The sequence below is a fragment of the Hemiscyllium ocellatum genome, chromosome 7 (genome assembly GCF_020745735.1).
Source record: "Hemiscyllium ocellatum isolate sHemOce1 chromosome 7, sHemOce1.pat.X.cur, whole genome shotgun sequence".
Taxonomy (NCBI): Eukaryota; Metazoa; Chordata; class Chondrichthyes; order Orectolobiformes; family Hemiscylliidae; genus Hemiscyllium; species Hemiscyllium ocellatum.
In genome coordinates this window covers 103,987,102-104,004,535 of record NC_083407.1, presented here as the reverse complement: position 1 = coordinate 104,004,535, position 17,434 = coordinate 103,987,102, and the positions used below count along the sequence as shown (strand labels likewise).

Below are 17,434 nucleotides of genomic sequence, written 5' to 3'. Positions count from 1 at the left end.
TTACTAGAACTTTCTCCTTAATGACATTGTCACCACAATTGATCTTCAGGGCAATCAGCGATGGCTTGTAAATGCTAGCCCCGTCAGCAAAACAGGCATCCCTGAATGAGTTTTAAAATAACAACCTGAAGTACTTACTAGCTAGGAAGAAGTCACTTTGAATGCAAGTATGCTGGTATGTTTTCTAGAAGTGGAAAATTGTTCTAATTGGTCTTTTGATTATGGTTCGTGTCTATTTCAACCTGTTAGCATTTAGTGTATAATTTAGATTGAACAAACAAGTGGTGATGGTGGTTAAATACAGCAAATTGTATTCAGTTTCAGGGTTTTATTTGTTCCTGAGCTGAATTCCAACCACACGTACACTGCCATCACAAAAACTGTCTGCATTCACCTTCATCACATCATCTCTTTCCATCTCTGACTCAGCCCACCTGTGGCTGAAACTTTCACTGCAGAATGTTGTTTCTTCCAGACGTAGGTGATCACGAGTGTTGGAATAATCTTCCATCACTTCCCCTCATGAATTTTCACTTATCCAAAGATCAGCTGGCATTTCAAATTTTGTTCACCTATCATCCCTGTCTTCACTAGCCTACGTTTGTCCTGAGGTCCACCCACACATCCAATTGCAAGTTTTCAGCCTTGCATTCAGATCGTTTCACAGCCTTAACCCCCTCTGTGAACTGCTTTTGCTTTATAGGAACTTTGTGCTTCTCATACTCTAGTGCCATATTTATCACACTCTTTCTTCCCATCTGCCACTACGAATGACTGTTCAGCTCTCTTGGCCCTAAAATCTGCAATTCCTTTCTTAGTCCTCTACTTCTTGACAACTCTTACCCTCCTCTAAATTCTACTTTTGATAAAGCTTTTGATAACTCCTCATAATATCGCCTCCTTTTGTTTTAACCTGTCTAATTAAACTCCCAGGAAGTACCTCATGTTTGTTTTTACCTTTAATGGCACGGTATAAATGCAAGTTTAGCTGTCTGATTAACATTTCTCTTCTTTGGAATTAGAATCATTGTTTGCCCTGGGGCCTGAGGAACTGGGAAATTTATCAGACAAAGACAAGCCAGAGTCGAAGGTGAGAATGTTCGCATTTATCTATTTTTTAAAATTGTTACTTCAGTTTTTTGATTTGTAGTTCATTATTAAGTGTAGACATTACAATAATTGGACTAAATCTACACAAAAGGCTTATGTTAAATCCTGAGCAGGTTTTATTGGTCCTCTTTTTAAAGGCTACTCATGGGCTACTAACGACTTTGAATAATTTTTATTTCTTTTTCACTTTGATTGTGTATTAACACAAACATTTTATTTAATGTGATCTACATGGACCAAAGCAGATGCTGGAAATATGAAATAAAAACATAGTACTGAAGCAATTCAGCAGGTCTTGCAGCCTTTGTGGAGAGAGAAAAACCAACTTGATGTTTCGAGAAAGATACGACTCCTCTTTAGAACTCCAGAGGTGGTGTAGTGACACATTTTATATTGTACGACTTCTAACCCTCACCTGACCTTCCCTTCTTTTACACTTGCCTCTCCCCATCTTTTTCTATAGTATAACAGCCATCAGTTTTCCCTCTCACATTAGCTCTGCAAAGAACCATATTGGACTGAAAGCAATGGCTCAGATATTTCAATGGTCAGAAAATCATCGGAGCCGTGTCAACTGGAGTTGTGCATCAAGACTTTTTTTAAAAAAAGTTAATTCGCGGGTTGAAGGCGTCGCTGGCTAGGCTGTCATTTATTGCCCATCCCTAATTGCCCAGAAGCTAGTTAAGAATCAACCACATTGCTGTGGATCTGGAGTGACATGTCGACCAGAGTAGGTAAGGACAATAGTTTCCTTATTAGCATTAGTGAACCAGATTGGTTTTTCTGTCAATCCACAATGGATTCATGATTATTAGTAGACTCTTAATTCCAGATTTTGATTGAATTCACAATCCACCATCTGCTATGGCGGGATTCAAACCTAACTCCCCAGAACCTCATGTGTATGTTTGGATTAACAGTCCAGAGGTAATACCACAACGCCATCTCCTCCCCTTAGACATTTACAGAACCCCTGATGCAGCTGACTCTGTGAGAACTGTCTGCGAAATTGAAACTTGTGACAAACTTTCTTCCTTCATGTCTGAAACCCTTAGAAAGATTCATAGAGATGTACAGCATGGAAACACTTCAGTCCAACTTGTCCATCCCTAAACCTATGCCCTTTAGCTCTGGGCTCCCCCATTCCAGGAAAAAGACTTTCTCTATTTACACTATCCATGCCCGTCAAGATTTTATAAAGCTTTATAAAGTCCATTAATGTTGGAGGGTTCCAAATCTCAGAAGTGTAATAGTTATCGAAGAAACATTGAGGATAGAATAACTTTTTAGTCTGCTACTCACTGTGATCCATTGCATTCCTTCCTTCTGCCCTTGCTGTCAGACCCAAAACTCACTCATCCTAAGCACTTATATACTTACCTGACACACTTCCAAACCTAAGCAAGTGTCATCCTACCCACTTAGCACCCAACTCAGTGTTTGCCTTACATACTGGTGCTTTCACAAGAGATATCAAAGTGTCTGGCTGTGTTACTGTGTGATTAAATGATTTAAATTAACATTAATGGAATATCCCAACTGCTGCAGAAGGGGGTATGCTTTGCGCACTGTTTTTCTAAACTGTTAAACTTGTGGATTCCTGGAGTGGTTCATTTTAAGCGACTCTGATCCAGAAATCTCTGGTGCAGAGGACATCTAAAAGCAAATTGGTAATTTTTGTGAAAAAAAGTAGGGTTAAGGTTACGGATAGGGTTTCTGACCCTTGGTGGAATATCTGGGCCATTAGCTTTGTTTCTCTTTCCACCGTTGCTGCCAAACCTGCTGAATTTCAAAAGGGTTATTCCTTCTGATTTTGCTTTTGCTTTGTGACTTTTGAGATCCTATAAACAAATGTGTTCATTTTATGATCAATTAAACTTTAGAACCATATTTCAAATAAATAACTAATTTGAGTAATGGCACTTAATTTGTAGTCCCTCAACCCCACCCCTATATGGAGTTTTCTTGTGACAGATTTTATAGCATAAAACTGCACAGATGGTTACTTCGACTGAAATTTACAGTACGGCTGTCATCCTGCTTTACCTATTCGTAATTATGTTGACCCTTTCTGATATTGCTGGATGTAACCTAGAGCATGGCATATTTAATACTTGGGTATACAATTAGTTACAAGCTCAACAGAGTGGGAGTTTCTGAACCTGACTTCACTGTTCTGATACCATGAGCAGATCATGAAATATTCTTTGATCCTTGATGACATTTCAGAACAAAAATAGCTCACTAATCTTAGAATGTTTTAGAAGTAAACTCCTGAAGCTGTACACATTTCACAGTCTGATACATATTAGACACCTGCGATTAATGGACCCTCTCATATTACAACACTTCAAAAGCACTTCATTAGTTGTGAAGTGCTTTGATGTTAGGTTCTTTTCCCGAGGTTTTTCACACAAGATGCAATTCACGCACGTCAATTTATGCAAATAATTAAAGTTTATTAAGGCTTGTACAAGCTAGGTGACCCCCTTTGACACCCCCACAGGCGTGCAAGGTTGAGTCAAAAGAGGCACTGAACTAAGAAAACACATCCCCTTTATACAGTTTAGTTGACCATACTTACGGATACTCTGGCCACTTCCCCATAGTCACATGCCTTGACTCACGACAAGCCCCAGTCACTCTCAGTCATATGTAACAATGGTAGGATGAGAATGTCTCCAAAAATGTTGCCTTTACTAATGCCCTAATCCTGGGGAATCGTTATGCAGACGATTTCCTGACTCAGTGATTCCCCAAGACACTGCTGGTGCGACATACCTAGCTTCAGGGAATGGTTTATGAAAGCATTTCTGAATGGAAGAGATTGAATGATAGTTTAATCTGATAATAGAAGGGGAATAGTAGCAAATGACTGTGCAAATGAAGTGTGAATTACAATGGATAGTCATCACATTCCTGCATGTCTGTGAGACAGAATGTTGTTCCACCCACTTCCAGAATGTTCAGCTTTGCAGTCTTACACTTTAATGTTACATTAATGTCCACAGTGATATTCCCGTTTAATCTTTTACATTGGGATATAGCCAATATTTATTAAAGTCAAAATGTAAGTGCAGTTATTTATTTCTTCCACTGATTATATCATTGATTGGGTTTCATGTATTGCGTGAAAGAGTTTCTTCTGTGATTTCTAATCTTTTTAAGCTCCTTGTTGAATATTTATCAAAATGTAAGATTGTGCCATTCCGGGGGTTTCCATTAATCCCACAGAGCCACCACTTGGCTTGTCAAGCCTCGCTCTTTTGGAATGTTAAGTTATTAATTATTGTGCTAAAATGTGACATTTTGAGTACCTTTTAAAAAGAAAAATACTTCGTAGGTATTAATGAGTCTGCAATTGTCCTTTGACATCAGTAGTTCTTATTCAAATTGATCGGTGTGTCTTGGGACACATTAGTGTCTCTTGATATTTCCTTCAAAACTGTCTATGTCTCTGTGTTGTCATCTCTTATCACATATATCTCATGAATGCTCAGAAAAGTAAATCTGGCTGGGGCATTGAGATTGGCGAGGTTCACTACAGAACCTGCCAGTATTATCAGATAGTTGTTCTGTAGTTAAGTGTTTGCATATGTAGTATATAGATAAAAAAAAGTTTTATAACACAGGAGACAATTTGACCTATTTGCTGTGCCAGCCAAAAAGATTGCTTTTATCTATTCTGCCTTCCACATTTGGTGCATTATCTCTTGAGCCCCTTTGAGTATATATGTAAACATGTTTTAAATGATTAGATTTCCTACAGTGTGGAAACAGGCCCTTTGGCCCAACAAGTCCCCGCCCACCCTCCAAAGAATAACCCACCCAGACATTTCCGTACATTTACCCCTGACTAATGAATCTAATACTGTTGGCAATTTAACATGGCCAATTCACTTGACCTGCACATCTTTGGATTGTGGAGGAAACCGAAGCACCAGGAGGAAACCCATGCAGACACAAGGAGAATGTGCAAACTCTGCATAGACAGTCGCCTAAGGTTGGAATCAAACCCAGGTCCCTGGCGCTGTGAGGCAGCAGTGCTAACCACTGAACCACCGTGCCACCCAAATATAATGATGTTTTCTGCCTCTACCATCCACTTTGGTAGTTCCAGTCTTCTGTTGACCTTTGGGTGAAGAAAATTACTTCTCTAATCCTTTTACTAATTAAATCCATACCCAACCTCTATGCTAGCAAAATAGATTCTTCCATTTCCACCCTGTTTTTTACCCCTCGATATTTTATGCACCTCAATTAAATCTCTCATCCTGCACCTTTCCAGTGAAAGCAATACCAGCCTACCAATCTTTCCTCATAGCTTAAATGCTACTTTCCTGCTAATAACCTCATAAATCTCACCTTTACCTTTTCTAGTGTGATTGCATACCTCCTGTATTTTGGTGAATGGAACTGTATACAGTACATAACTGGTGTTAGTTTGAGCATGCTCATCTGCTCATGACCTTAACCTATAAACAAAAGTTTCCCTAAAGCCGCCTTGACCATTTTATCTACTTGCTCTGCTGATATCAGAGATCTGTAGATTTGCATTAAAATATCCCTCACTCCTCTAAGCTTCCCAGAATCCTACCATTTATTGTATAATCCTTTTCCTTGTTTGACTTCTTCAAATGCATTACCTCATTCTCGAATGAATTAAATTCCATTTGCTACTTCTTTACTTACCAGTCTTTGATAGCTTCCTGAAGTCTGTAGTTCTCTCCCAAGTGTCAATTACCCTGCCAATCTTTCAATTGATTGGAAGCATCTTAATTATGTTTCCTGTCTTAGTATATGGAGGCATGAGTTCAAGTCCCATTTGCTCTAGAGATATGTAATAACATCTCTCAATAGGTTCATTAGAAAATATCTATGCCATGTACATCTAAGGACACTGAGCCCTGAAACTGTCAATTGGGAAAACCACTTCAAAGCACAGATACTCGTCAGTCATAACTCTGCATCCTGCCACGTAGCCAATTTTGGATGTAACGTGCCATTGTCCTTTAGATGCAAAGACATTAATTTTCTGACTAGCCTGCTTTGTGGGCATTGGCAAAAACTTTGATAAAGCATAAGCAGACATAAAATGTACTTCCCTCAAAAATCCTCTGAAAAACAACAGAGGAAGAGAAAGATATGAGGTTCTAAAGAGAGAATATAGGAAATTAGGCGGGAGGTTAGAAAGTAGGTCCTCAACGATACTGGTATCTGAATTACTCCCAGTGCCACGTCCTAGTGAGCGTAGGTACTGGTACTGCTGGTACTGTTGAGAAGCAGAGCAAGTAAAATAGTCCAGGGAGGCAAGAGCAAGGCCGAAAACAAGGTAAGACTGATAAATTAAACTGTGTTTATTTCAATGCAGGAGGCCTGACAGGTAGGCAGGTGAACTCAGGGCGTGGTTGGGAACATGGGACTGGGATATTATAACAATTACAGAGACATGACTCAAGGAAGGGCAGGACTGGCAGTTTAATGTTCCAAGCTATAGATGCTATAGGAAGGATAGGAAGTGGGGGGGAAAGGGAGTGGCATTTTGGTTAAGGAAAACATGACAGCTGTACTTCGGGAGGACATTTCGAGGAGTACATTCAGTTAAGTTATTTGTGTGGAACTGAGTAATAAGAAAGGGTTGATCACCACCTTGGGATTGTACAATAGCCCCCCCCCCCCCCCCCATTAGTCAGTGGAAAATTGAGAAGTAATTTTGTAAGGAGATCTCAGATATTTATAAGAATGAGAGGGTTGTAATGGTAAGGGATTTTAACTTTCCAACTATAGAATAGGACTGTCATAGTGTAAAAAAAAGGTGCAAAACTTGACCTTCTGTTGGGAAATAAGGCAGGGCAGGTAATTGAGGAGAAGCAATTTGGGGCAAATGATTATAATTCTATTAGTTTTAAAGTAGTTATGGAAAAGGAAAGACCTGATTCAAAAGTTCAAGTTCTAAATTGGAAGAAGGCTAATTTTGATGGTATTCAGCAAGAACTTTCAAAAGTTGATTGGGAGAAGCTAGTTGCAGGTAAAGGGATAATTGGAAAGTGGGAGGTCTTCAAAAATGAGATAATGAGAGTCCAGAGACAGTATGTTCCTATTAGTGCGAAGGGCAAGGCTTGTCTGTATAAGGAATGCTGAATGGTTAAAAAAATTTGAGGCTCTGGTCAAGAAACAGAAGAAAGCATATGGCAGGTATAGACAACTGGGATCAAATGAATCCCTTGAAGAGTATAAAAGCAGTAGGAATATACCTGATGGAAATCAGGAGGGCAAAAAGGGGATATGAGATTTCTTTGGCAAACAGGGTTAAGGAGAATCTAAAGAGATTCAGCAAATACATTAAGAGCAAAAGGGTAGCTAGGGAGAGAATAGGGTCCCTTAAGGATCAACAGGGCTGCCCATGTGTGGAACTGCAGGAGATGGGTGACATACGAAATGAGTATTTTGCATCAATATTTGCTGTGGAGAAGGATGTGGAAGCTAAAGAACTTAGAGAAATAAACAGGCTTATCTTGAAAAGTGTCCAGATTACAGAGGTGGTGAAGCCGGCCATCTTAAAATGCATAAAGGTGGGTAAATCCCCAGGATCTGATCAAGTGTATCTCAGTTTGTGGGAAGCCATTGCTGAGATATTTATATCATTGATAGCCATGGGTGAGGTGCTGAAAGACTGGAAAGTGGCTAATGTGGTGTCATTATTTAAGAAAGGTAGTAAGGAAAAGCCAGGGAACTATAGACCAATGAGTCTGACATCAGTAATGGGTAAGTTGTTGGAGAGGATTCTGACAGACAGAATCTGTTTGGAAATGCAAGGACTGATTAGGGATAGTCAACATAGTTTTGTGCTTGGAAAATCGTTTCTCACTAACTTGATTGTGTTTTTTGAAAAAGGGCCAAAGAGAATAGATGAAGGCAGAGCAGTGGAAGTTGTCTTTCTAGACTTCAGCAAGACGTTTGACCAAGTTCCTCACAGTAGCCTGGTTAACAAGGTTAGACCATATGGGATCCATGGACAGTTAGCCATTTGGACACAAAACTGGCTTGAAAGGAGGAGGAGAGAGTGGTGGTGGAGGGTTGCTTTTCAGACTGGAGATCCATGACCAGTGGTGTGCCACAAGGATCGGTGCTGGGTCCATTGCTTCTCATCATTTATACAAATGATTTGAATGTGACTATATGAGGAATAGCAAGTTTGCAGATGACACCAAAATTGTTGGTGTAGTGGACGGTGAAGAAGATTATCTCAGTAGGTGGGACCTTGATCAGAAGGGCTGATGTGCTGAGGAGTGGCAGTTGGAGTTTATTTAGATAAATGTAAGGTATTGCATTTTGGGAAGGCAAAGCAGGGCAGGACTTACACACTTAATGGTACAGTGCTGGGAGTATTACTGAACAAAGAGACCATGGGGTGCAGGTTCTTAGTTCCTTGAAAGTGGAGTCACAGATAGACAGGGTAGTGAAGATGGTGTTTGAGACATGTATCTTTATTAGTCAGTGCATTGAGTATAGGAGTTGGGAGTCATATTGCAGCTGTACAGGACATTGGTTAGGCCACTTCTGGAATACTGTGTTTAATTCTGGAATCCCTGCAATAGAAAAGATGTTGCTAAACTTGAGAGGATTCAGAAAAAAAAATACAAAGTAGAAATATAATATGGCTTTAAGTCACAATTACTTGTTACATCTAAATTAAACCAAATACAAAACTTTGGGAATTGTACCGTCTCGGATTGTAAGACCCTACAACGGATATTGAGGATAGCTGAGAAGATCATCAGGTCACTCTTCCCTCCACTACAGACATTTACACCACATGCTGCATGAAAGGCTTAGAGCATTGTGGAAGACCCCCACACGCTCCTCACTCAAACTCTTCTCCCAGCTGCCATCTGGAAGAAGATGCTGGAGCATTCGATCTCTCACGGCCACAGTTTCTTCCCCCTAAGCCATCCGGCTTCTTAACATAGTATAATTGGACTTTTTTTCATCTGAAATTCTTTGCATGACTTCGAGTTGCTGTTGGAAAAATGACTATTTCTCATTCTTCTATTACACTGTACCTTGCATGTTTTGCACTTCTGATGCACTTTTTGTCATGTATGATTGTGTAGTTCGTGCTGTCCACGTTGCACCTTTGGTCATCCTGGAAGAATGCTGTCTCGTTGTTACTGTATCAGTTGTATTTGGTAGAAATAACAAATAAAAAGCTACTCTATTTAACTAAATTCTGGCTAAATCACATTGTTCAACATCTTTAGCACCAACATATTTGCAAGGAAGTTGCTAGGGTTGGAGGATTTGAATTATAGGAAGAGGCTGAATAGGCTGGGGCTATTTTCCCTGGAATGTTGGAGGCTGAGGGGTGACCTTATGGAGGTTTATGAAATCATATGGGGCATGGATAGGGTAAATAGGCAAGGTCTTTTCTCCAGGGTCGGAGAATTCAAAACTGGAATGCATATGTTTAAAGTGACAGGGGAAAGATGTAAAAGGGACCGAAGGGACAACTACTTCACTCAGCGAAAAGTGTGTGTTTGGAATGAGCTGCCAGAGGAAGTGGTGGAGACAGCTACAATTACAGCATTTAAAAGTCATCTGGATGGGTACATGACTAGGAAGAGTTGAGAGGGATATGGGCCAAATGCTGGCAAATTGGACTAGATTAATTTAAGATAACTGGTTGGCATGGACAAGTTGGACCAAAGGGTCTGTTTCAGTGCAGCACCATTCTATGACTCTATAATTCAGTAAGTTAGTCAAATATGACCTCCTTTTAACAAAACTGACCATCCTTGATTAATCTGTGCCTCTCTAAATGACAATTTTATCTCCTTTCAGACTTTTTAAATAATTTACCCCAATCAAGGTTAAGCTGACTGGCCTCTATTTAGACAGGTTATTTCTTCCTTGTTTTCTGAATAATGCAAGTGTTAGCAGTATTGTAAAATGATAGTCAGAGCCTCTGCTGTTTCTTCCCTTGCTTCTGTTACCATCCTGGGCTAAGTGATTTGTCACTCTCAAGAATGCTAAACCTTGATATTTTGCCTTTTGTATTGTCCCTTATACCATATTGCATTCGTAACGACTGTAAAGATCAGTATGATGATGACTGTTATTGCTCCAAAGAATCTGCATGATTTCAGCAGAGTTGGTGCTGTGTGTCATTTTTATATTGGGTCTATACATGTCATTATTTGCACCGTGGAAGGGGTGAAATGTAATTTTGATTATTAAGTATGACAGTATGTTAAGATTGAAAAAGATAACTGCATTTGTTTTTAGGTTCGAGTTATCCCTTTGGAGCTGCAGAGGCTTTTTGCCCAGCTGTTGCTTGCTGATCAGTTGGCTGCATCTACATCTGACCTAACTGATAGCTTTGGCTGGACAAGTAATGAGGTGTGTTGTGTAACACTGATTATTTATTTCTTGATTTGTTGGATTTCTGTAGGGATTTGGGAAAGCAAAGCCAAATCTCCTCTTTGTTTTATGCTGCTTAAGTGGAGACAAATTGCCAGGTGACATATTATTCCCATCTCCCCTTCTTCACACAAAGGATATAGCAAATTGGAATTGAAAGCTGCTGAGCCTGAAGGTCGCTTGAAAATATCTGAATTCACATTAATGGGTTTTGTGAGGCTATTTAAAGAGTGCAAATCAAAAAAGATAATTGGGTTAAAGTTTATCATGATCTACCGTACATAATTGTGTAAAAGTCTGATTTTTTTTTAGACTACAGGGTGACCCCCACATCCGCGGGTCCGGTTACTGCAGTTTCAGTTACCTGCGGTTTACCGTGGCCCAAACGTATAAAAGGGAATGTTCCAGAAGCAGGGACAGGAGGTTGCTGGAAAGATATGTTTCCCATTTAAATGAATGGGTTCACACTTATCTGCAGTTTTGGACTTCTGCGATAGGTCTTGAAACGTATGCCCCGCGGGTATGGGCGCCTTTAAGGTTTGAACCTTTTAAGGTTTAAATTCATAGGGTCAATGATCATACGGCTATTGCTTTTGACATTCATGTTACAGTCCATATCATTAGCTGAAGCCCATTTGATCTCTGAATGAATAAAGAAAAAAATACAGCAAATTATGTTAATTACTGGATAAAGACAATGAAACAAAATTATTTAGTAAGCTTATATTTATACATAGGAAAAAGTGAAGTTGAAGTATAATATGGCTTTGAATCACAAATACGTGTTACATCTAAATTAAACATGCCAGATACAAAAGTTCTGTAAAATCCTGCAAAATGATACTATTCAACATCTTCAGCACCGAATAAAGCTTCATAATCATCAGGATGACTATATCATCATATGCATCTTTTTCATCTTCGCTGTCCATAGTTAGCGATAGCACATCATCCACTTCTTCTGCTTCATCTGTGCTATCCCATAAATAATCAGCCACTGTACCATCCAATGTATTCGAAGCTTCACATTTCTTGAATGATTTGAAAATAGTGTCAGCTTTTATTTTCTTACGTGTATCAATGAACCATTCACAGATCAGTGACAGTGGTGGAGACCGCATCTGCCTCCTTTCATGTGTATTTTTTCTATGTCATTCAACATTCCACTTTTTTCTCCTCATGTCCTTAAATGGCTAATTGATACTAACATCTATCGGTTGCAAAATACTTGTAAGATCGCCAGGAATTACAGCTACGTTAGTGTTATGTGATTGAATATTATCAACGCTTTTCTTCACTAGATGTGATCTAAACTGGTCCCAGACGAGCAAACTCTTTTCCTTGCTTAGTCCAAAAGGCTGAAATTTTCCTTTATCCACTTTCATCCATCCAGCCTTGTGGTTACATATGGATGTCAATTCCTTTTGGAAATCTCCCTTTTGGCAAAGATTTTCTCTTATTAACAGGCATTGGCTTTAACTTAATGTCATCAGTCATACAAGAAAGAACTTACACCTCTGCCGTATGCGCTCCCAGGAGGAGCAATTCCACTCCTAGATGTGCCAGATGGCCTTCTATTTCAAGGACCACAATTTCCCCTCCCACATGATTAACAATGTCCTCCAGTACATTTCCATTTTCTGCACCTCCGCCCTTGAACTCCACCCTCCAATCATAAAAGCGATAGAACCCCCCCTGGTTCTTACCTTACACCCCACTAAACTCTGGATACAGCTCATTATCTTCTGCCATTTCTACCACCTACAATTAGACCCCACCACCAAAGACTTTTTCTCTCCCCATCCCTATTTGTGTTCCACAGAAATCGCTACCTCCACCCATTACACCCCGCCCACCATCTCCATCCAAGGCCCCAGAAGATCTTTTCACATCCGGCAAAGATTTTCCTGCAGGTTCACCCACGTCCTTTACTGTATCTGTTGCTCTTGATGTGATCTCCTCTACATCAGGGAGACAGGACTCCGACTCACAGTATTTCAGGGAATATCTCTGGGAGACACGCACCAAACAACCCCATCGCACTTTGGCCAAACACTTCGACTACCCCTCCCACTTCCTCAAGAACATGCTAGTCCTGGGCCGCCTCCACCGCCATATCGAAGCCATCCAACAACTGGAGGAAGAAAGCCTCATCTTCTCCTTGGGACCTTTCAACCACAAAACATCAACATCAACTTCATCAGTTTTCAAATCTCCCCTGTCTCCACTTCATCCCAGATCCAACCCTCCAACTTGGCACCACCTTCTTTATCTATCCTACCTGTCCATCTTCCCACCTATCTGCTCCACCCTCCCACTGACCTATCACTATTACACCCCCACCTGCATCAACCTATCGCCTTCTAGCTACATTCCACCCCCAGTTGATTTGTGATTACAAACTGGTGAAACTGTAGAATCTCATCTTCTAGTTCGGCAGGCAGCTTTTGTGTAATCTTAGTTCTCTGCTGATCTATTAAGTCATACCTTCTCATGAATCTGGTGTACGATCCAGCAATTGCCTTAACATCCGAAATTCCATCCTCCTTTGATACGTTCGTGCTTGGATTTGGATGGCTTCACTATGAACACGTTTTTCATTTAGATAAATTCAAGTACCTACTCAGCCACTTGCTAGGTTTAGCTCTGTTGGTACACTTTCATTTTAGCATTTTCTGAAGTTGGTTCAATACCTTTTTCCGGTCTCTCTCAAGTTTCTCCAAAACCCACAATTTTCTTGCTGCTATGCAGTTATTTGTCTTCTCTGCCACTTCAATAAATTTCAGTTTAAATGCTGCTGAATTTTTTTTGTTTTTCCCCTGGAGTGCGATTTTACACAAAATGATGAAACTTCAAAATCCCAGCTAGATATATGACTGTATTCCACATGGTTGGTTGTCACTGGTGTGAATTGTACATCAAATCACAGAATAGCACAAAAAAATCCTGCATTTCCTCATTGTAACATTTACATACAGGATACTACCTTGACTCTCAAATGTTGATCAGTTATCTGTGAAGAATGAGGGTCAACTTTAACATGAGATATATGGAAAATTCCAGATGTTTTGGTCAAAAATAGGGGATTGACTTTTACATGAGATCAACTCGAATATATACTATAATTACTATGGAGAACCGACTTTCTGGGTATCGCATGACCTATTCCTATATTTCCCCTATCTCGGTATTTAACTACTGGTAAGCGACCATTGTGCACTGTGATATCCAGCTTCTCTAGGAAACAGTACAGTTTCTGTTCAGCACCAATTCCTGTTCCAGTAGATCCTCAACCTTTCACCAACGTTTTCTCTTAACATGCATCCTCTTGCTCCTCATTGTGCCCCATTTTATTGATACAGTCTAGGTTTAGATAGAATTCCTCCAGGCAGCTTTATTATCTGCTAAATTAGTTTTATTTTCACTATTTTTTACCTATCTGACCAAGAAGATGGAGGTGACCTGATCTCCTCTCTCTCATGCTTTTCAGCCAGCTACCTCATTACACTTGACATTGGCTTTAAAAATATTTTGCATCACTAAGATGATCAATTGTGGAGACGAGAGTCCTTACCTGTCCCCTTAAACTCAATGCCCACGTACTTGCTAAGGAAATAATCAAGTCTCTAGGAACAGTGAGATTTAATTATACTTGGGTGAGGGATGTTTATACAACAACTGATGCTTGTGCATTTTCTGGCTCTCCCGTTCAGACAAAAGTTGGATGCCTTTTTCTTTCCAAAGCATTGTATGTTCCTGGAGTGCAGCAGATGTTCTGAGCAAATTTATATAACATTTTATTGGTATTTAGATTAGATTAGATTACTTACAGTGTGGAAACAGGCCCTTTGGCCCAACAAGTCCACACCGACCCACCGAAGCGCAACCCACCCAGACCCATTCCCCTACATTTACCCCTTCACCTAACACTACAGGCAAGTTAGCATGGCCAATTCACCTAACCTGCACATTTTTGGACTGTGGGAGGAAACCGGAGCACCCGGAGGAAACCCACGCAGACAAGGGGAGAATGTGCAAACTCCACACAGTCAGTCGCCTGGTATTGTCGAGGATTTCCCAGCCAAGGCCTGACTGGGAAGTTTATTGAGCATTTTTGACATTATGAAGCCCCTTTGGCAGGAGCTGAACAGTAATACAGGTTGGAAGAAATGACTAAATTCTTGGCTGAATAACTAGGTCTTCAGGTCACATGCCATGTTGGGAGAATTTCAGGGGTGCTCAAGTAATTTGATGTGAAAGTGTAGAGCAGAGAAGGTGGGAAGACTAAAATTGCATGATTCCGGTTGAAATGTAGGACCAAAACCTTTGAGGAATTTGTGAGCTATAATTTATGGAATTGGTGGATGAAATGTGTAATTTTGTTTTATTGCTTTCCTGTTCGTATCATCATTTGATACGTAATTTGTATATGTAATTTGTTGATAGACTTTGAGGATTGATTGAATGTGTAATTAAATAAGTAAAAATTATTTTGCAGGAGACTAGTCAGCATGACGTACAAGAATTAAATCGAATTCTCTTCAGTGCATTGGAGAGCTCTTTAGTTGGAACCTCTGGGCATGACCTCATTAACAGACTATACCATGGAATAGTCGTTAACAAGATCGTTTGTAAGGAGTGTGGCAACATTAGCGAAAGACAGGTATAAGGCTGTTTGATTTTTGGATACTTGTCTTGTATCACCTCTTAATCCTGTCAACTCTAAGAGAACACCCCAGCTTCTCCATTCTTTCCATCTACTGAAGCATCTCATCATCTTAATAAATCTCTTCTGCATCCTCTCTTAGATCCTTACGTCGTCCTCAAAGTGCTGCAGATTGAACACAATACTCCAGTTAAGGTTGAGCCTTTTTTTTTAAAAAAGGACTAACATTTCCTCCATGATAAATCCCATCTGCTTTCTCAATTGTTCTGCCATCTTTAAAGATTTGTGTACGAAGACCCTCCGGTTTCAGCCATGCCTGTGTTGGTAACGCGATCAAGTTTGAAACACCCAATTAGAGGTTCAGTCCAAAGCTTAAGCATACAACCAAGCACTGATACTCTACTGCAGGACTAGGCGAGGTTGTTTGAACTGCCTAATTTGGATGAAATGTTAAATTAAATGCTCATCTGCCTATCTAGAGGGATGTAAGAGTCTCCATGACTCAATTACACCAATTCAAAAACCCATTAGCTAGAGAGGAAGTTAGATTATGGTAGGGTATGTGAATGAACTGATCATCCAGAGGCAGAAAAACGGAAATTGCTGGGAAGTATCAGCAAGTCTGGCAGCATCAGTGAAGAGAAATCAGTGTTAATGTTTTGGATTCAGTGACCCTTCCTCAGGACTGATGGTAGCCATGAAAATGTTGGTTTTTATGCAGAAGATGTGGTGGGTGGCGATACAGCCCAAAGGGAGAGAAAAGCAGTTGGACAAACAAAGGATTGGATAACGGTCAACCTAGGAGAATGAATAACTACTAATTGGGAGCATTAGTTGTTAATGTGGGTGATGTATAATAGCAGACTGTATGCTAACAAGGCCTGGTGTTTTGGGGTTGGGATAAGGACATGGAAGAAGGTGCTTCTAGCCCTAAAATTGTTGAATTTGATATTGAGTCCAGGAGGCTGTAGAGTTTCCCAAGCTGAGAACTAGGTGCTGTTCTTCCAGCTTGTTCTGAGCTTTGCTGGACAACTGTAGCAAGATTGAGACAGATGTTGGCCAGGCAACAGGGGTGTGTGTTGAGTTGAAGTGATCATCCAAAAGCCCAGGCTAATGTTCTGAGGCTAAGAGTTCAGACCCCTTTAGGGTGGCTGATGGAATTTTAAATTTGAATTTAATTTAGAAATCTGAAATTGAAAACTTATCTCAGAAGCTATTATTGGTTTTCACCAAAACCCACAAGGTTCACTGGTCTTTAGAAAAAGAAATTCTCGATTCCAGACCCACAGCAAAGTGGTTGACTCTTAATTAACTTCAAGGCCAGTTAGGTTTGGGGAACAAATGCTGGATTTGCCAGTGATGCGCATGTCTTATGAACTTTTTTTAAAAAAAGATGTAGGCCCTGTGTCCGAGGCAATATTTATCTCTCAATTAAAAATAGCAAGAACAATAAAGCAGTCATTATCACAATGCTGTTTGTTGGACCTTGCTGTATATACCTTGGCTGCTATATTTTCAACAGTGAATACATTGGCTCTAAAGCACTTTGAAAATGAAGTACAATGGGAAAATGTGAAATTGCCCATTTTGGCAGGAAGAATAAATGGAAGCATATTATCCAACTGGTCCCTGATTACTCACCTAGGAGATGCAGGAAGGTTCTTGGTTAGATCCGGTGCATAAATTGCAAAAGGTTAGCCTGCAGTGATACAAATGATTTGGAAAGCTAGTAGAACTGTATTGTTTATTATGACTAGAAGCAAGTACTAAAGGAGGAGTTTTATGCTTCGGTTATACATGTTAGTGAGATCCATTTGGAGTATGGTGTACAGTATTGGTCACCTTGTGTAAGGAAGGATTTTAGTGCTTTGTTTTGGAAACATTTGACTGAAGTTCTAGTCAAATACCTAAAATGTTAAGTTGCCTTAAGAAAATAGGCTTGTATTTGTTGGAGTTCAGAAGACTGAGATGCAACTTGATTAAAGTGTAAAATCCCAAGGAGTCTTGACTGGGTGGATGTGGAGCAGATGCGTAGATGAGGAGTTTGCCCTGTGAAGGGAGATTGAGCAGTTTAGCCCTACACAGTCCAGACTTTAGAAGACTGAGGGGATATCTAATTGAAGTAAATAAGATACGAAAGGGATTGACAAGGTGGACATATGGCAGATGTCTCCTCGTGCTGCAATCTCAAACAAGAGGTCGTAATTTTAGGATGATGGGTAGCAGATTTAAAACAGA

The 17,434-nt window shown here is 40.0% G+C and overlaps 1 protein-coding gene across 1 annotated transcript in view; it reads left to right on the top strand.

Annotated features, from left to right (window-relative positions):
* usp40 (ubiquitin specific peptidase 40) overlaps positions 1–17,434 on the top strand; it is a 137,197-nt gene that overhangs the window by 17,453 nt on the left and 102,310 nt on the right. The window contains exons 3-5 of the mRNA XM_060827614.1: positions 1,023–1,090; positions 10,396–10,509; positions 15,029–15,193. Coding sequence (XP_060683597.1) covers positions 1,023–1,090; positions 10,396–10,509; positions 15,029–15,193 — 347 coding nt within the window. The remainder of the gene's footprint in view (positions 1–1,022; positions 1,091–10,395; positions 10,510–15,028; positions 15,194–17,434) is intronic.